Below are 21,749 nucleotides of genomic sequence, written 5' to 3' on the forward strand. Positions count from 1 at the left end.
CTCCATTTCTTTTTGTTTTTCCTCGAACTTATTCTTTGCCTCTGTGGTACCGTTTTTATTGCTATCTAACTGTACTGTTAGTCCTTCAATCTCCTTTGTTAATATGGACTCTTTTGATCTAAATTGCTTTTGTTTTATAGATGAGTACTGAATTGCATTGCCTCTAAAGGCACATTTAAAAGTGTCCCGTACAATAAGGGGATCTGCTGTACCTATGTTATGTCTGAAAAAGTCAGTTATAAAATCTTCTGTCCTAGTTCTAAACAATTTATCATCTAGTAGGCTTTGATAAAATTTCCAATATCCTCGCCCACGTGGAAATTCTGTAAGAGTAATATATATGCCAATTATGTGATGGTCAGACCGCATTCTGTCCCCTATCAACACTTTTTAAACTTTTGGTGCCAGAGAGAATGACATAAGAAAGTAGTCAAGACGACTAGCTTGATTAAGCCTCCGCCATGTATATCTCACTAGGTCAGGGTATTTAAGTCTCCATATATCCACTAATTCCAATATATCCATGACATTCATGATTTCCTTAAGTGCCTGAGGGTGATAGTTTGTAGTGTGATTTCCTTTCCGGTCCATAGAGGTATTTAAGACCGTATTAAAATCTCACACCTGTAACGACCTGGGTGTCGGGGGGTGTGAAATCAGACGCAGGAACAGCAGAGCTTCAATACGGTGATCTTTAATGCCCAACCGGCAAACCAAAATGTCCAACACGGACTTACTGGGTGTCATAAACACCTGTCTACAAACACGGGAGACAAACCCAGTACACAATACAATAAACCACTCCCGTGTTCCAAAGCTACAGACGAACAATCCCGCACAAAGAAGCATACAGGCTGGCTGACTAATAAAGCCACACTAATTACCAATTACCTCAAACCAGGTGATACAAATAAACACATAAGGAGGGGGAGGAAAAAGAGTCAGTGGCAGCTAGTAGGCCGGTGACGACGACCGCCGAGCGCCACCCGAACGGGAAGGAGAGCCTGCCTCGGTTGAAGTCGTGACACCACCGTAATAATAGAGTCTAGTGTTGCTTGTAGAGTTGAAAAATTCTTATATATATTTTCAAAGAAGCTTGGATTATCATTATTCAGACCGTATAGGTTAATAAGCCATATCTGTTTGTTGTCCAATAACATATTTCAAATAATCCATCTACCTTGAGGATCTGTTTGGACAATTTGCACATTTGGATCATAATTATTGTTAATTAAAACCATCACCCCTTTTGAATTTCTTTGCCCATGGGAGAAGTATATTTCGCCCCCCAGTTCTTTTTCCACAAAACTTCATCTAAAACTGTTGAATGGGTTTCCTGTAAACAATAGATATTATATTCCTTCTCTTTTAGCCAGGTAAATACTGTGCACAACATTTTAGTGAATGTTAGGATTACATTCCAAGGATGTTTCATATTTAGTTTTTTTGCATAAAAAAAATATTTTGTTATCAAAAACATTCTTTGAATGTTTTGGGGTTGTTATCATCCTAATTGTTAGATAAAACTCAACGTAGAATTTTTATGGAATCTTAGCTAATGTTCTGGGAATGTTCCCGGTTTTCTAGGCAGGCAGCTTTAGTGAACTGCAGCACAGCAGTGTGTTTGACTGAAAACCATATGCCCATATGCCCTTTTAGTCTTGAGTATGTTTCTCAATGAGTGTGTAATCAAATAGCCTTGTGTTTCCAAATGAATGGGCCTTCTTGATATTCCTTCGAAGGACAATTGCCTGAAGCTGCTGTGAGACTGTCTACTGACCCTGATTAAATAGAGGTCAGAGACAACAGCAACCAGCTAAAAGGCAATGCTAGAATGACCTGTAACTCTGGGAGAATGAAATATATTTGTTGTCAAGATAGTGGAGAAGTTTATTTTACTGAGAAGAAAATGGACAATTATCATATGGTTTAAGTCCTTTATTTTTGCCTTTTCCATCCTTGTGGATATGCAAGGTTCATCCTTTTGTAGGTTGAATAGTCCATGTGCAGTATATCAATTGAGGAAGAAATGGAATGGATAACAACCCCTCTATTGTCCTCTCCTATTTTTCGAATCAGCATTTAACACTGATGAATTGACAAAAGACCAATGACCTTTGCCATTGATAATGTCGAGGTCAAATTTCTTAACTGTGATTTTGCACAGAGACACAGAGCAAGCTTATCACCATGTATCTATGACTAAGCAGAGACCCATTTGCAATCATGTCCCCATTCAATGTATAATTGTTTGTTTTATCGTCACTAGAGATAAATGAAGGCTAGTGTGAGAGTCATCTATGACCAATACACTTAAAATGAGAGTTACATCAATGGATGTAAAATTATAATCGTAGCGCTTATCCAGGAAAACTAAAATGATGTCCAATATTACTGAAATGGTAAAAAATGTCAGTAACTGCAGAGAGGATGTTTCACAAAGATATCATTTTCCCAAGACATTTGCTGTTGAGAGGCTATTACAGCCCCCATATCTTAGCAGTTGATAGCTGTGATACATTTTCGCTTCCATCATGAGGAAATGTTTCTTAGACATTCATCTGATTTGACTCAATGTTTGTCATTGGTGGCGATAAGGGATATGATTCCATGTTAAAAGCCATTAGTTTTCTATTACGTTGGAGCAAGATGGATAGGCACTCAACACTGACCAAATTACTGTGTTTGAAGCAGCAAATATTTGAAAGCAGTCTACCTCTACGGGGGCTCCCTTTGCCACTTCCCAGGGCTGAGTGTCTGAAATGGCGATACAACTCTGAGAGGCAGACAGCCTGTAATTTCAGCAGCGAGTACTCCGCCAAGGTATAATGGAAAAGATGTGGAAGCCATGAAATGTGCTGCGTCTTGATGTTGGAACACTATTGTCCAGAAAACTCAGGACACCCTTCTAAACTTTAAATTACTGTGTTTAAACTGTCATTGTCTGAGAGGCCTTTCTCTAAAAATGTGCAGTCCCTTTCCATAGCTTCAACCCCTAGTGCAGACACATATTGTTGTCCAAAGTACTTGTGAAAAAATGAACAGGTTGTCCACGGAAACACCAACATGAAAAGTGTTAGTGATTCCTTTTTCGTTTCTACAGATGTATAACACAGAGGACGCGTTGTGACTAGGCTGGGATTTCTCTGTCTCCGCACACGTCTGTTTCTCTCTATCAAATCCTGTGATGGGATGTTTTAGGGAACAAGTCATTTGTTCCACTCAGAGAGGAAGAAGAAGAGAGGGTTTTCTGTAGAGGCGAGGTGGAAAGAGGTGCAAGAAGCCCTTCTCCCTGAAACAAGGCTTAGATGTGATGTTCGCAACATGTCACATTGAGAGCCTCTCGGGGTGATTTGATGGGGGGCGGAACGAGATGGAGCCAAAGTAATGAAGTAAGGGAGAGTGGGTTTGCTCGCGGCCTATTCTGTGCATCCAGGCTGCAGCGAGTGTTACGTCATCATTTTCTCCAGACAAATCCTCAGCATCTCACTTCTCAGTGATACGGAGGATAGAGGATAATTAGCATAGGACTGTTATACTATATTCTTTCATAATACTTTAACAGGGATATGCGATGCATTCCAATACACCTCAACTACCATAACACTTAAATGAATAGCCCAGGAGTTTATTTGCTGAAATCACCGAACACAACACAAACTTATTTGAGACAGGCTTCTATTTGAGCCAGGCTTCATCCTTAATGCACACAGCTTTTGCTCATTTGCATAGTTCATTGTTTAATTCCAGCATTCACTTCCAGCTTTTTTATCAATTCCTTCATATCCTGCACCAATGTGCTATCCTTTACATACTGTGTCACATTTATTTTGTGTTAGTATAAACAAAACAAAAAAGATTCTCCTCTTTGACTGTATTTCCGTCAGTTCTGACTGTGCAATTTTCGCCACTAGAGGGCGATCCGATTTCTGGAGGTCTGTACTCCCGAAGTTGTTGATTGTTTTTGTGCTTGCCAGTTAGCAATCAGTTCTCAGCAGTTAGCAGCCAATGGCTAGCAGTTTCTTATTGGCGGATGATTGCCAGGATTATTCTGAATCATTACTGAACTATTTAATGTAACAAATGAAACATTAAACCTAATAAACAATTCATTTCGACCCGGCGTTTATTTGAAACAGGTGTTTATTTCCTGAAATATGTGCCGTTGCCTGGCTTTCAAAAGGGACAGGTGACTATTTGAGACTTGGCGTTTAAATGAAATTTTACGGTATCTCAATTCCTCAAAGCATCTCAACTTCTGCCTAAGATTTCACATCTACCAGTCGACAGTATGCTGAAACAGCTTTCTTAAGCTGCAAGACTGTATGCAGCAAGGCATGTTCACTTAGGGCTACAAAACCAGAAGCATTACCTTTGATCTTCAGGCAGAAAGGCGTTGGGCAGAATGAATAAGTCATGGTTGAAAAGGGAGGGCACGAGTGCGAGTGAATCACTCCATCTTAGTGGGCATCAGTGATGTGTAAAGAGAGAACAACTGTGCACACACACTACTCCAAAAAACCTACTTAACTGGATTGGAGATCCCACCCTCCAGGCATAAACACATTTCAACTTTTATCATAAACATACAAACAAAACCATTCTTTTTATCAACTTTTTCAGTTAAGAACCAAGTTGGGATACACTTGAGATGGCCATGATAAGCACGTAGCTGGCAGAAAAGTAGCGTTGCAAAATAAATGTGTACATGTTATTCAATCATTTCATCCACACTGCTTGTCAATGAGCGTCTGCATTGCCGAACACTAAAATAGAACTCGGTTGTAGTTGAGACGCTCGACACGCTGCAAGTCCCACCTCTTCCATCACGTTATGGATTTTCACAAAGATACAAACCCACGTGGGTACTTGAAAGATGAATGAGGAGAGCATAATCAAAGATAACTAATTAAAAACGAACTAGGTTTCCCTTTTTATCAGCGGATTAATTGTAGAGAAGAGTAGAGAAACAAACAGTTTTGTATGACTGCAAATTCTACAAAGAATCAGCTAAAAGAGAACCATGTATGCATGTAAGGTAAAATAACAACCCAATGATCATCTCCCAGGACAAACTGCTGTCAACAGCTATCTAGCTAAATGTCCATGAATGTGTGTTTCGACCAGCCCCAAAATGAATATAATTGATTCACAGTTGTTTTGGTATTTTAACTTGTGTGTCATGACCATGCTTGGTAGGGATAGACAAAATGATCATGCGCATGATGGCGCAGATGGATGCATATGTGGGGCCGGTCATGGTGTAGCAAATCTTGACACTGCGAATATCTATCTCAACTGTTATTATGATGCATGACACCCACCCCCCCCAAAATCTCACCAATATTCTAACGTTATCACATTGGTTGCTATGCATGATACCTGTTGGCGTAAACCAGAACTGAATTTGTACACCATCCTCCATTTTTTTTTCAGGAACAATTTCAGCTGTTTTGAGAAAAGTGTTGCCAAAACCCGAGCCGTCCCTCACCTGATTAATTGACAGTTGACCGATTCTATGGGAAGCTTAGTTCAATGCTATCTGATTCTGAACTAAGGCCGGGGATCAATCCGATCGAGCGTTGTCGACAATACAGGTTTTAAAGGCAATGTTCCCGTGTTCGTTGAAAGCGCATTCACGGTAAACACAGAATATGTGAACTGCATTGGAAATGACCTTTAAAAGCTGCATTGTCGACAATGCACAATCAGATTGAATCACGGCCTTGTTGTATTATATTCAGACCAGAGTTCAAATACTGTATTTGATTATTTGTTATATACAGGGCCTTCGGAAAGTATTCACACCCCTTGACTTTTTCCACATTTTGTTGTGTTACTGACAGAATTTAAAATGGATTAAATTTATGTTTTTTGGGTCACGGGCTTATACACAATACCCAATAATGTCAAAGTGGAATAATGTATTTCAATTGTTTACAAATTAATAAAACATGAACATCAGAAATGTCTTGAGTCAATAAGTATTATTGACAAGCCTAAATAAGTTCAGGAGTAGAAATTTGCTTAACAAGTCACATAATACCTTTCATGTATTCACTCTGTGTGCAATAATAGTTTATCTGAAAGATCCTTCAGTCGAACAGTGAATTTCAAACACAGATTCAACCACAAAGACCAGGGAAGTTTTCAATGCCTCACAAAGAAGGGCAACTATTGGTAGATCAGTAAAAATAGAAAAAGCAGACATTTAATATCCCTTTGAGCATGGCGAAGTTATTAATTACACTTTGGGTGGTGTATCAACTCAACCAGTCACTACAAAGATACAAAGTCCTTTGGCCTCATGGATTTCACCATGAGGCCAATGGTGGCTTTAAAACAGTTACCGAGTTGAATGGCTGTGATTGTAATCAAATTGACAGAGTGAAAAGAAGGTGTTAAGGCTGTCGCTCTCCTCATCCTCGGATGAGGTGAGGAGAGAAGGATCATCAGACCAATACGCAGCTTCAGGGAAATAAGCCATCTTTATTATAAATACGACGGCCACACGAAACAAAACAAAACACTTTCAAACTTACAAAATAAGAAAACGACGTAGAACGAAACCTGAACATAAACTTACATAACTAAACGTAAACTCACGAACAGGAAACAGACGACATCGAAACGTAATGAACAGCCAAACAGTCCCATATGTGAATATACATCGAACACGAGAGACATCACAGGAGACAATCACCCACAAACAAACAGTGAGAACGCCCTACCTAAATATGACTCTTAATTAGAGGAAAACGCAAACCACCTGCCTCTAATCAAGAGCCATACCAGGTAACCCAAAACCAACATAGAAACAGATAACATAGACTGCCCACCCAAAACACATGCCCTGACCATAAACACATAAAAAACAACATAAAACAGGTCAGGACTGTTACAGAACCCCCCCCTCAAGGTGCGAACGCCGGGCGCACCAGCACAAAGTCCAGGGGAGGGTCTGGGTGGGCAGTTGACCACGGTGGTGGCTCCGGCTCAGGACGCTCTCCCCACACCACCATAGTCACTCCCCTCTTCTGTCTACCCCTTCCACTGACCACCCTAAAACTACCTTCCCCTAAATAAACAGCCAGCACCGGGACAAGGGGCAGCACCGGGACAAGGGGTAGCACCGGGACAAGGGGCAGCACCAGGATAAGGACCAGCACCGGAATAAGGGGCAGCACCGGGACAAGGGGCAGCACCGGGACAAGGGGCAGCACCGGGACAAGGGGCAGCACCGGGACAAGGGGCAGCACCGGGACAAGGGGCAGCACCGGGACAAGGGGCAGCACCGGGACAAGGGGCAGCACCGGGACAAGGGGCAGCACCGGGACAAGGGGCAGCACCGGGACAAGGGGCAGATCCCGGCTGAAGGACTCTGGCAGGTCCCGGCTGAGGGACTCTGGCAGGTCCTGGCTGGACGGCTCTGGCAGGTCCTGGCTGGACGGCTCTGGCAGGTCCTGGCTGGACGGCTCTGGCAGGTCATAGCAGGACGGCTCTGGCAGGTCCTGGCTGGACGGCTCTGGCAGGTCCTGGCTGGACGGCTCTGGCAGGTCCTGGCTGGACGGCTCTGGCAGGTCCTGGCTGGACGGCTCTGGCAGGTCCTGGCTGGACGGCTCTGGCAGGTCCTGGCTGGACGGCTCTGGCTCAGGCAGATCCTGTCTGGTTGGCGGCTCTGGCAGATCCTGTCTGGTTGGCGGCTCTGGCAGATCCTGTCTGGTTGGCGGCTCTGGCGGATCCTGTCTGGCGGGCGGCTCTGGCGGATCCTGTCTGGCGGGCGGCTCTAGCGGCTCCTGTCTGGCGGGCGGCTCTAGCGGCTCCTGTCTGGCGGACGGCTCTGTAGGCTCATGGCAGACGGGCGGCTTTGCAGGCTCATGACAGACGGGCGGCTTTGCAGGCTCATGGCAGACGGATGGCTCAGACGGCGCTGGGGAGACGGATGGCTCAGATGGCGCTGGGGAGACGGATGGCTCAGATGGCGCTGGGGAGACGGATGGCTCAGATGGCGCTGGGGAGACGGATGGCTCTGTAGGAAGGAGAAGGAGAGACAGCCTGGTGCGTGGTCTAGGCACTGGCTGCGCTGGAGAGGAGGAAACAGCAGGAGAGAGAACCCGGAGAGACAGCCTGGTACGGGGGGCTGCCACCGGAGGACTGGTACATGGAGGTGGCACCGGGTCTACCGGACCGTGAAGGAGGACACGTGCTCTTGAGCACCGAGCCTCCCCAACCCTACCAGGTTGAATGATCCCCGTAGCCCTACCAGTGCAGCGAGGTGGAATAGCCCGCACTGGCCTATGCAGGCGAACCGGGAACACCACCTGTAAGGCTGGTGCCATGTACGCCGGCCCGAGGAGACGTACTGGAGGCCAGATACGTTGGGCCGGCTTCATGACATCCGGCTCGATGCCCAACCTAGCCCTCCCAGTGCGGCAAGGTGGAATAGCCCGCACTGGGCTAAGCACGCGTACTGGGGACACCGTGCGCTTTACCGCATAACACGGTGTCTTACCAGTACGACGCCTTCTACCTCCACGGTAAGCACGGGGAGTTGGCTCGGGTATCCTACCCGGCTTTGCCACACTCCTCGTGTGCCCCCCCCAAGAAATTTTTTGGTCTGACTCACGGGCTCCCAACCGCGTCGTCGCGCTGCCTCCTCATACCAGCGCCTCTCAGCCTTCGCTGCCTCCAACTCCTCCTTTGGACGGCGATATTCCCCTGGTTGAGCCCAAGGTCCTCTACCGTCCAGGATCTCCTCCCAAGTCCAGAAGTCCTTGTTGCTCCGTAGAGCATTCCCATACCGCTTGGTCTTAGCGTGGTGGGTGATTCTGTTATGGCTGTCGCTCTCCTCATCCTCGGATGAGGTGAGGAGAGAAGGATCATCAGACCAATACGCAGCTTCAGGGAAATAAGCCATCTTTATTATAAATACGACGGCCACACGAAACAAAACAAAACACTTTCAAACTTACAAAATAAGAAAACGACGTAGAACGAAACCTGAACATAAACTTACATAACTAAACGTAAACTCACGAACAGGAAACAGACGACATCGAAACGTAATGAACAGCCAAACAGTCCCATATGTGAATATACATCGAACACGAGAGACATCACAGGAGACAATCACCCACAAACAAACAGTGAGAACGCCCTACCTAAATATGACTCTTAATTAGAGGAAAACGCAAACCACCTGCCTCTAATCAAGAGCCATACCAGGTAACCCAAACCAACATAGAAACAGATAACATAGACTGCCCACCCAAAACACATGCCCTGACCATAAACACATAAAAAACAACATAAAACAGGTCAGGACTGTTACAGAAGGAAGCCTTTACAGAAACAAAACTTCTAAAACATGCATCCTGTTTGCATCAAGGGACTAAATTTCTATTGAAAAAAATGTTGCAAAACTATTCCCTTTTTGTCCTGAATATAAATTGTTACTGAGTACCACTCTCCTTATTTTCAAGCATAGTGGTGTCTGCATCATGTTATGGCCATGCTTTTAATCATTAAGGACTGGGGAGTTTTTCAGGATAAAAAATAAGGGGAATGGCGCTAAGCACAGGCAAAATCCTAGAGGAGAGCCTGGTTCAGTCTCCTTTCCACCAGACACTGGGAAATGAATACACCTTTCAGCAGGACAATAACCTAAAACACAAGGCCAAATCTACACAGGACTTGCTTATCAAGAAGACAGTGAATGTTACAGTTTTGACTTAAATCTGTTTGAAAATCTGTGGCAAGACTTGAAAATGGTTGCCTAGCAATGATCAACAACCAATTTGACAGAGCTTGAAGAATTTTGAAAGAGTAATGAGCAAATATTGTACAATTCAGGTGTGCACATCTCTTAGAAACTTACCCACAAATACTCACAGCTGTAATCACTGCCAAAGGTGATTCTAACATGTATTGACTCAGGGGTGTGAATACTTATCTAAGTGAGATATTTCTGTATTGAATTTTCAATGCATTTGCTAACATTTCTAAAATAATGTTTTCACTTTGTCATTATGGGGTATTGTGTGTAGATGGGTTAAAAACAATAAGTCAATGAATAAGTGTATTTGAGTATTTTCAAATAATGTGGCCCGAAACAACTACATTGTAATTTTTTGGAAGTATTTTCAAATAATTTCCTATAAAAAGCCTACTACTTGTTTACCCAAAAGAAAATTAAAATACCAAACAGACATCAGTTCAAATGCATAGGAGTTTGTATTTGTATTTCAAAATACATGCCAACACTTTCCAAGTGTATTTCCAAATACATTCCAATATCCAACTACATGTGTTTTCAAATAGAGAATATCAAAATACTTACTTCCAAATGTCTTTGAAAGTGATTTAAATACCTTAAATAGTATTTGAACCAAGGTCTGATTATGTTGAACTATGAGCAATCCGATCATAGCAAAAAGCGCACTTCCAGGGTGTGTGTTGATGATGTAGTTCACTGTGTTTGTTTGTGTGCAGGTCTAGACTGGCCGATTTCCACATGAACTGCATGGTGACTCAGCACACAGTCAGCAGCTGCCCAAATGAGGACAACTACCAGGCCTGTCTGGCCTCCTACGCTGGCCTCATTGGTGAGTGCAGGGGATTTTGGGCTACCTACCCCGGTAAAACTTGACTTAAAGCCTGCAAGTATAATGCTTTATTAGTTGTTATACTGTATGTATGAGCTTTTAGAATGGCTTATTTTAAGGCTTATATAATGTCATATCTCCCTATGACAGAACATGTTCTACTGGCTCAATATGTCTGTTATTTTGTCATGATCATTGGAGATGATAATTATACATTTTAGGGTGTTAATAAATGCTTATGACAAGTGTTATAATTCATTATAATCACATTATAATGCACAATACCTGCAGACTTTAGGTTAAGTGATACCCATACCCCTCCTCTGTTTCTTCCCCTAAACACATTTTACATCAGTGGCTGAGTGGAGGTGATGATGGGACAGTGAGAGTGTTACTTCATTGAAATATTTAATTACCATCTGTTTACTTGTATAGTAAATGTTCTTCAAATAGAAAAATGAAAATGTACGTCGCAAAGACATCCTTCCATACCAGTAGACATTTTAAAGCACCTTAGTAATGTGTTGACACTATTCAGTACAATGAAGGCGGTAAATGATAGGAGTTATTTTTTACTACTTTAAGTGACCTTAAAATACTCTTTAGGGGTGGCATAGTAATAGCTTTCCAACTGCCACCTATCTGTAATTGAATTGTTAATAGTTACTATAAATGTGTCAGACATCTCTAGTGTAAACTTACTCTTGTTAGTTGTTCTGGATTACACAGTATGATGTGTTTTCCACAAATAAGGCATTCTTCTCCTGAAAGCATTATCCAACAGAACATCTGTTTTTGGTAATATCTTTGTAAACTAATATGACCAGCTAGCTCTTTCCGTATTGACACTCCACATCTGAAACAAGCATCAATCAGCATACTACTGTTAATTCACCCCCCCCCCCCCCTCTAGCTCCATGGTACAATGTAGGCACCATCGCCATTAGTAACATACTGTAAGCCTGTGTAGGTAGGTATGCTGTTTATAGTAAATGTAGTCCATTATTATCCATTAGTGACCTGTGAATTATCTGTAACTGAAGCTTTATTCTCACCTCCATAGGGACGGATATGACTCCAAATTATGTGGATGGCAGCTACAACAACTGGACTGTCTCCCCATGGTGCACCTGTAAAGGAAGTGGGAACCAGGAAGAGGAGTGTGAGAGCTTTCTGAGGGACTTCACAGAGAACACCTGCTTGAGTGAGTCCAACTTGCCTTCAAAATACATTTTGTAACACATACAAGACAACTTCTGATATGATGTTAATGGCACAACCATTCAAATCTGTAGTGTTTTTCCCTCTAAACTGAAAGAGAACTGGCACATCTAACATATTTTAGCTGTTATGTAGGTAGATTTGGGGTCTGTTTATATACAGTGCATTTGGAAAGTATTCAGACCCCTTCCCTTTTTCCACTTTTTGTTACATTACAGCCTTATTCTAAAATGGATGAAATAAAAACTGTTCCTCATCAATCGACACACAATACCCCATAATGACAAAGCGAAAACTAAAACAGAAATACCTTAGTCTTGAAATTGAGCTCAGGTGCATCCTGTTTCCATTGATCATCATTGAGATGCTTCTACAACTTGATTGGAGTCCTTCTGTGGTAAATTTTGATTGGACATCATTCTTAAATGGAAGAAGTTTTGACCACCAAGACTCTTCCAAGAGCAGGCCGCCCGGCTAAAATGAGCAATCGGGGGAGAATGGCCTTGGTTAGGAAGGTGACCAAGAACCCGATGGTCACTCTGAAAGAGCTCCAGAGTTCCTCTGTGGAGATGGGATAACCTTCCAGAAGGACAACCATCTCTACAGCACTCCACCAATCAGGCTTTAATGCCAAGCGTCACTTCTGGAGGAAACCTGGAACTATCCCTTTGGTGAAACATTGAGGTGGCGGCATCATGCTGTGGGGGTGTTTTTCAGCGGCAAGGCCTGGGAGACTAGTCAGGATCGAGTGAAAGATGAACGGAGCAAAGTACAGAGAGATCCTTGATGAAAACCTGCTCCAGAGCGCTCAGGACCTCAGACTGGGGCGAAGGTTAATCTTCCAACAGGACAACGACCCTAAGCACACAGCCAAGACAACGCAGGAGTGGCTTTGGGACAAGCCTCTGAATGTCCTTGATTGGCCCAACCAGAGCCCGTACTTGAACCCGATCGAACATCTCTGGAGAGACGTGAAAATAGCTGTGCAACGACGCTCCCCATCCAACCTGACAGAGCTTGAGAGGAACTGTTTTTGCTTTTTCATTATGGGGTATTGTGTAGATTGATGAGGGGATAAAACCTATTTAATCCATTTTAGAATAAGGCTGTAACGTAACAAAATGTGGAAAAAGTCAAGGGGTCTGAATACTTTCCGAATACACCGTGTACATATAAAAAATGTTTAAAGGCGATATCTCTCGGCACTGTGAGGTGTGGGGTATATGGGTAATATTGACTGACTGGTCTTGTAGCAGTTATTTCATTCACAATATTAGATGACTGTTCCTTTCTTTTCATAGCTCATTGCTAGAATCAACCTTTATAGTCCTATTTGACCTCTGATTGTGTTTGGTTTGAAATGACAAGATTAGGGTTGCAGAAATCCTAGTTGGAGGATTCCAGAATTTCCTGCTTATTCCCTCCTGATTCCGGGAATTCTCCAACCAGCATTTCGGGGAAAACAGGGAATTTATTGCAAGTTCCCGGGATTTGACATACCTACCTACCATTGTGAGCCATTTCTTGTCAAGTAATTACTTCTCAATATTCAATCATTGTTCAGATTATGGGGTAGAGCAATTATTTGCCTGTCATTTCCAGATTTTTATTTTTTATTTGATTTGATTTCCCCTTTATTTAACCAGGTAGACTAGTTGAGAACAAGTTCTCATTTACAACTGCGACCTGGCCAAGATAAAGCAAAGCAGTGCGACACAAACAACAACACACAATCAACAACACAGAGTTGCACATGGGATAAACAAACATACAGTCAATAACACAATAGAGAATTTTTTTTTTTTAAAGAAAGTCTATATACAGTGTGCGAATTTAACCTTAAATATTAGTGTATGAGAAAAGAGATCATTGAATGGAAATAACTTGACATGGGAATGTGAAAGGATAGAGAAAGCATCCTAATGGCACCATTTATTAGGCAAATATCAAGGCTACCGCCACACCATTGTGCTGTACCATGCAATATCATCAGAAGTACACAATACCAGTGCTTTTAACATGTTCCATTGTGTGGATAATGCTTTCAGACCATTTCAATAGATTGCCGTGGTGCACTTTTAGCTGAGTCTGCAAGATGAGGGATGAGGCTTGTAGCTGAGGAGGCTTCTTGGGAAATAATACAGAAATGCAGCATCTCCTCTTTGCAGTCAAGGGGAACTGGATAAGATAAACTGAAATAGATGGAGCTTTGCTCTTATACACTAAGTGGGGGGACATAAATCCACAGAGATGGAACATGTTATGTCAAATTAGACAACAGGCTAATCGTATTCAGCCTCGTCCCTGCAGGTAACAGCAATAGGGTTAAGAAAAACTTATCTGAAGTCATAAAAAAATTGAATTGCTGTCGGCAATGAGCTTAATCACTCGGTAGAACATTTGGATGCATAAAAGCATCCGCTGAAGGAGCCCTCTAGCCAACTTTGGTGATTTATTAGTTTATTCCCCTAGCACTTCTCTGGATGATCTTTCCACCCCAGCAAAGATATGCATAAAAACAAGACTCTTGTCTTAACAAAAACAGGACTCGTGTCATAATAAAAACAAGACTCGTCTTAACTTGGCCAGCATATTAAGATAATTTACAATACTTTTTGAAATCACAAGAATTATGTTCTTCATAGTTTTGTCATTCGTCCTAGATTTGTTACCAACCCAAGGCTGAGATATCCAAGCACCCCATGGAATGTCTTTACATAAGAAATCTGAAGTCCATTATGCCTTTACTATGCTATGCGTGTGTACAGTACGCGTGCATGTGTGTGGGGCTGGGTGTGCTCGCGGTGCATGCAAGCTCTCTTTGCATGTGTCACTGCTCTCTGTTGTCTCCAAAAGGGGGAAATATTTACCTTTGTTTGAGAATGTTCTGAATCTGATCAGTCACATAAATCTACTCAAAGTCATCTCTGCATGGTGACCTTATAATGGAGGTGGTTGCCAAGCAATTACACGGTTTGCCTTCTTTCTGCCTGAACAGAAAGAAACATGTGTTCTGTTCAAATGGACAAGCAGAGTGAAAAGGTACTTTGTCCTGGTTTACCCCCACCCATCAGCAAAGCTGACTGGAGATGTATTTTTCACCCTCCCCCTGCAGAGTATTTTGTGTTCACTTCACAGGCTCATTTATTTGCTTTTAAAAGATTCCATCTCACAGTGAGATGTTGCTGGATACTTACTGGCAAACAAATAGGGCTCATCAACTCGAGTGCAGACATTACAGGGCTATTTGGCCATGTTGTTGTCGTAAATTGACCAAAACCCTTTTTGCAACATAAAAGGTTTGAGTGAGTGTTGTTATGAGTCAAAGGCTTTGGCCATGGTGTCTGTGGATGAACATCCTGTATGCGGCTGATATTTTCTCTACTCTCTAAGATAAAGAGGTATATTATAGCACATTTTTGTTGTCCAAAATGATAAGGTGATAATCATATGATCATTGAAGGGTGTAGTAGGTAAAGTTCAATAAAACATGCAGGCAGCTGACTAAGTTTAGCAGTCTCAAACTGAACAGTGCAAATGGTAGTGAAGTAAAAGGAAGATCAACACCCACACCCTACAATTGGGCAGAGGACCAAAAAGTTGACTTAGGGCTGACTGTCAGCTGCCCCAACAGTGGGAAGACAGTCTAGACAAATGACTTTATCATTTGCCCCCACAGGAAATTCCATTCAAGCATTCGGTTATGGAACAGAAAGTCTCTTCCACAAAGCTGAGTCTGTCCCACCAACCCCTTCCATGAAGCCTGGATTAGAGACCTCAGTCAGCACCTCAGAGCCATACAACCCCAATGACGTCCAGCCTGAAGATGAAGCCCACGGGAAGGTATGTAAGCATATCACCAGCTAGCACCAGGTGCCAAGTTCAAATAACCAGGGTTGTGTTCATTAGGGCACAGAATGGAAAACGTTTTAAAGCACTTTGTAACTGTAAACAAATGAATGTTTTTTTATTGGACAAGACCAGAAGGTCCCTCCCTGTTTCAGTACATGTTAGTCCTTTAGGTGACAAATGAACATGACCCATTAATCACCGATAACTATATTTAATTAAAACTGGTTAACATTTTTGAAACATTTTGAATTTTGCAGATGATGCATAGCTGACAAGAATCACTATTCTACATGAAACAGAATTATGTCAGTTCTACACCATTTCTATGTGAATGTTCTGTAATAAGGTTTGGGTAGGTTACTTTCTAAATGTAATCCGTTAGTTACTAGTTACCTGTCCAAAATTGTAATCAGTAACATAACTTTTGGATTACTCAAACTCAGTAAAGTAATATGATTACGTTCAGTTACTTTTAGATTAGTTTCCCCTTAAGAGAACTTTGAAGAAGACAAAAATGTATGTTACCAATTGAACGACATCTATTGCATGATAAATCAATGTTAAAGTTTACATAGCTGGCCATATATGGATTTACTTCATGGGTTGGTTATGTAGGCTTCTTCTAACCAATCACTTTCTACTAGATATAATAATACGATAAATTATATCTTTACATTAATATATATAATTTATAAATAAAAAAATGGATGTAGCAACTACAGATTGCCCCATCAAAAGTGTGCGAGTTTGAGCATTAGGCCTAAAGATAATTTTTTTATCAGCATGAATTAGATTTTTATTTTAAAAACTGCGTAGTTTTTCCGCACTATGCAGCTGTTGCAAGAGCGCATTTTTCACTGGCTGTCCACTGGTTTCAAAAATAATGATTGATTGGCAGCTTAAACTTCTTGAATTCAACCATTATTGGGTTCAAATACACATTTAGATTTGTGAACAGCCATCCACAACAACCACAATCCATAAGGCGCAAATAGCTAATTGAGAGAGCAGCAGTGTGACTCACATCAATGCTCTATGTAGATATCAATAATAAGTGATATCCGTATAGTCGTTGAGAAAAGTCTCAAAGATTTTTTTCGCAAACCTCCTTTCTGATTTTTAAAGTTATCGTTTAAGTAATCATCTAGTTTTCAAAAGTATCTGTAATCTGATTACAATATTTTTGCTGGTAAAGTAACGGATTACAGTTACTGTTTTTTTGCAATCCCTTACATGTGACGAATTACATGTAATCCGTTACTCCCCAACCCTGTCTGCAATGCTAATAACCCCAGGTTTATTTTCTGGGATAGGTAGAAAAAAACTGTTGCTGTACAGTGGGAAAACATGTTTGTTTATCTGTTTTGTATTCACACCCCAAAAAAGATTTATGTTGAGTATATAAATCCAAATATGCATATTTTCAACACAAAAAGTATGAAGATGCTTTTGACCTAAGGTACCAGTCAAAAGTTTGGATACACCTTGTCATTCAAGCGTTTTCCTTTATTTTGACTATTTCCTACATTTTAGAATAATAGTGAAGACATCAAGACTATGAAATAACAAATATGGAATCATGTAGTATCCAAAAAAGTGTTAAACAAATCAAAAAATATTTTTGATTTTAGATAATTCAAAGTAGCCACCCTTTGACGTGGCGTTCTCTCAACCAGCTTCATGAGGTAGTCACCTGGAATGCATTTCAATTAATAGGTCTGTATTGTTAAAAGCTAATTTGTGGAATTTCTTTCCTTCCTAATGCATTTGAGCCAATCAGTTGTGTTGTGACAAGGTAGGGGTGATAGAAGATAGCCCTATTTGGTAAAATACCAAGTCCATATTATGGCAAGAACAGCTCAAATAAGCAAAGAGAAATGACAGTCCATCATTACTTTAAGACATGAAGGTCAGTCAATCAGGAAAATGTCAAGAATTTTAAACATTTCTTCAAGTGCAGTCGCAACAACCATGAGGCACTAAGAATGAAACTGGCTCTCATGAGGACCGCCACAGGAAAGGAAGACCCAGAGTTACCTCTGTTGCAGAGGATGTGCATTAGAATTACCAGCCTCAGAAATTGCAGAAATTAGAGCTAACTGCACCTCAGATTGCAACCCAAATAAATGCTTCACAGAGTGCAAGTAACAGACCCATCTCAACATCAGCTGTTCAGAGGAGACTGCATAAATCAGGCCTTCATGGTCGAATTTCTGCAAAGAAACCACTACTAAAGGACACCAATAAGAAGAAGAGACTTGCTTGGGCCAAGAAACATGAGCAATGGACATTAGACTGGTGGAAATTTTGACATGTTTGGTTCCAACCAGCGTGTCTTTGTCAAATCAAATCAAATTGTATTTGTCACATGCGCCGAACACAACAGGTGTAGACCTCACATTGAAATATTTACTAACAAGCCCTTAACCAACAATGCAGTTAAGAAAATACCCCCAAAAATAAGAGATAAAAATAACAAATAATGGAATTTCTTTGTTAGAGACAGAGTAGGTAAACGGATGATCTCCGCATGTGTGGTTCCCACCATGAAGCATGGAGGAGGAGGTGTGATGGAGGAGGTGTGTGTTGGGATGCTTTGCTTGTGACACTGTCGGTGTGAGCTAGCTAGCTAACAGTACGCTTTAACTTGCAATGTAAACAACTTTCTGACTAAATTTGAAACATAATACTTCAGAAAGTATTCAGACCCTTCACTTTAACCCCATTTTGTTACATTACAGCCTTATTCTAAAATGTATTGAATTGTGTTTTTTCCTCATCAATCTACACACAATACATAATGACAAAGCAAAACATTTATTTTTGCAAATTTATGAAAAGAAACTGAAATAACACATTTCCATAAGTATTCAGACCATGTGTTCATTTCTTTGTTAAAGCACCTTTGGCAGCGATTACAGCCTTGACTCTTCTTGAGTATGGCACTACAAGCTTGGCACACCTGCATTTGGGGAGTTTCTCCCATTCTTCTCTGCAGATCCTTTCAAGCTCTGTCAGGTTGGATGGAGAGCATAGCTGCACAGCTATTTCCAGGTCTCTCCAGAGATGTTCGATCGGGTTCAAGTCAAGGCTCAGGTTTTAATCAAGGATCTCCCTGTACTTTGCTCCGTTCGTCTTTCCATCGATACTGACTAGTCTCCCAGTCCCTGCCGCTGAATCCCCACAGCATGACGCTGACACCACCATGCTTCGCCGTAGGGATGGTGCCAGGTTTCCTCCAGACGTGACACTTGACATTCAGGCCAAGGAGTTCAATCTTGGTTTCATCAGACCAGAGAATCTTGTTTCTCATGGTCTGAGAGTCCTTTAGGTGCCTTTTGGCAAACTCCAAGCCGGCTATCATGTGCCTTTTACTGAGGAGTGGCTTCCGTCTGGCCACAATACCATAAAGGTCTGATTGGTTGGGTGCTGCAGAGATGGTTGTCCTTCGGAAAGGTTCTCCCATCTCCACAGAGTCACTCTGGAGCTCTATCAGAGTGACCATCGGGTTCTTCGTCACCTCCCTGACCAACGCCCTCCTCGATTGCTCAGTTTGGCCAGGCGGCCAGGTCTAGGAAAAGTCTTGGTGGTTCCAAACTTCTGCCATTTAAGAATGATGGAGACAAATGTGTTTGTGGTGACCTTCAACACTGCAGAAATGTTTTTGTGCCTTTCTCCAGATCTGTGCCTTGACACAATCCTGTCTCGGAGCTCTACGGACAATTCCTTCGACCTAATGACTTGGTTTTTGTTCTGACATGCACTGTCAACTGTGGGACCTTATATAGACAGGTGTGTGCCTTTCCAAATCATGTCCAATCAATTGAATTTACCACAGGTGGACTCCAATCAAGTTGTAGAAAAATCTCAAGGATGATCAATGGAAACAGGATGCATCTGAGCTCAATTTCGAGTCTCATAACAAAGGGTCTGAACAATTCTGTTATTATCACAACTCAGGATAAGACCAAGATGCAAACAGTTCGAATCACAGAAGTTTATTTACAAAACAGGGGGCAGGCAAACGACAGGAAGGGTGTGACACAAGACAGGTGAAACAGATCCGGGTGTGACATATGTAAATAAAGTATTGATGTTTTTTATTTTTAATACATTTGCTAAAAATAAAAAAATAAAAACTTGGGTTATTGCGTGTAGATCGATGAGGGAAACATTTTATTTAATCAATTTTAGAATAAGGCTGTAATGTAACAACATTTGGAAAAAGGTAAGGGGTCTGAATACTTTCCGAATACGCTGTACCCATCGATTCTTAAAGGACTTAACTTGTAAATGCCTTAGTTCAACTGTCTTGTTTTACTCAAATCGTTGTAAACAAAGTAAATGTAAACAAACATTATATAGCCTCAAAACATGGTTAAAACTACAATTTCAGTATCATGGATGGTCAGTCCTTGAATCAGTAGCTCTGTTTAAGAATTTGAGAGTGGTTACATTTCTCTAGGCCCATCCTTCAGCTTTTTACTAAAACAGAGGTCTCTGTGAACACTTTGTTATTGTTTCAATTAAGGATTGTAGCTTTAAACAAGAGAAGTCATTGTTTTCATTTCATGACTATAATAGGGATATTTATAATTCCATGTTTCATGCATGGCTGAAAACAATACTGTTCTGGCATCATTATTATGTTTGAAAAGACTCCTATAATGATGTTGAATGCTGAGCAATTTCAGGCTTTCACATCCATTAAATAGTCATCTCTCACACTGCTCCAATAGTGTGCTTTACACGACCCTCATTGTGATAAAGACAGCAAATTAATACCTTAAAAATTGTGTGCGGGTGAGAATGAATGAATAAGCCACACTGATAACAATAACAGTGGGAGGTAGAGGAGGGGAGCTGTTGAATTGCTTTCTCGAAAGGTTCTGTGTGTACGTCAGTATTGATGCACCGCTCTGTGCCACTCTCGCTGCAGTGCAATGCTTAATTTATAGTAAAAATGGTAATTAGGAAACAATAAGACATGTGATTACTCAAGCAGGAAGTTTATAATTAGAGAGGGAGCCGGTGGGGACTTTTTGGGCGGCCCCTCATTCTACAGCATATATGCTTGGCAATTAAAATGTGTCAAACTTCCATCGTAGATTAATTGGTAGAATGCTTATATGACTCCTCTTGGCAAAAGACAAGCTTTCTAGCCTCGTAAATCTCAAGACTGCTCAAGACCACATGCATGATGTTGTCCAGTTAGTGGAAATGTTATGCTAAATGAAGTGGCATAGTCCGCTGTGTGTTTGATGGCTGGACAGGCTCCCCCTGACACTCGATAAGTAATCTGAAGTGTTGTTTGATAAATGAGCCCTGTGGAGCATTAGGCCAGGATTGGCTGTGCTGCTCAAACTTAATTCCCTCTCAAGTCAATTTCCCTGTATTCATTATCACCATTAACAGGACAATTGAGCTATGTGATTTAGTTTACATGTAAATATGTATTATTCCTTTAAAAGGTGTACTATGCAGAAATCCCTCCACCATTTCCTGGTTGCTAAAATGCTAAAATAGTTCCCCTAATTTCAGTTTGTGACAAAACAAGCGAGGTGAGTGTAGAGAATCATTGTACCTCTAAACCCCTGTGAAATATATTTTCCATAACCCAAAATTATTGTGTTTTCAGCTGTTTGGAGCTGGTGTACAAATCCGAAAGTAAAAAAACTAAACTTAAGAACATAGAACAGATATACCGCTTCTTAGACTTGCTTTCAATAAGAATGACAGCTCTATAACTAACATTTCCATGTGAATTTGGTCAGGTCACCCAAAACGTTACATGTTGCAGCTTTAATACATGTCAGCTATGTCCTAATGTCCAGGCTAATATACCTTATTCAGTCAGTAACTGTGCTCAAGTTGTGTTCTGGAGAGACTGAAAGAGAAGAGATATCTAGGTGAAATTTTATTTTGTCTTATTGCTGTTTGCAACTTCTGTATTTTCAACCCTGTGGAAAGTTTCAGGAAGTGAAACTGTGGAGGACTGTTGAATGGATAAAGATATGAAAAATGCAATTTTCCTTACCAATCAGGATTTCAATTAATTTAGTGGAAAGGCTT

At 41.4% G+C, this 21,749-nt stretch overlaps 1 protein-coding gene across 2 annotated transcripts in view; it reads left to right on the forward strand.

The window, feature by feature from the left end:
- The window catches only part of LOC129826065 (GDNF family receptor alpha-2-like), an 89,201-nt gene that overhangs the window by 55,287 nt on the left and 12,165 nt on the right, over positions 1-21,749 (forward strand). For both annotated transcript variants that reach the window (XM_055886366.1, XM_055886365.1), the window contains exons 5-7: positions 10,492-10,604; positions 11,668-11,808; positions 15,505-15,668. In XM_055886366.1, the coding sequence (XP_055742341.1) occupies positions 10,492-10,604; positions 11,668-11,808; positions 15,505-15,668 (418 nt within the window). The remainder of the gene's footprint in view (positions 1-10,491; positions 10,605-11,667; positions 11,809-15,504; positions 15,669-21,749) is intronic.

This window comes from Salvelinus fontinalis, chromosome 28 (genome assembly GCF_029448725.1).
Source record: "Salvelinus fontinalis isolate EN_2023a chromosome 28, ASM2944872v1, whole genome shotgun sequence".
Classification (NCBI taxonomy): Eukaryota; Metazoa; Chordata; class Actinopteri; order Salmoniformes; family Salmonidae; genus Salvelinus; species Salvelinus fontinalis.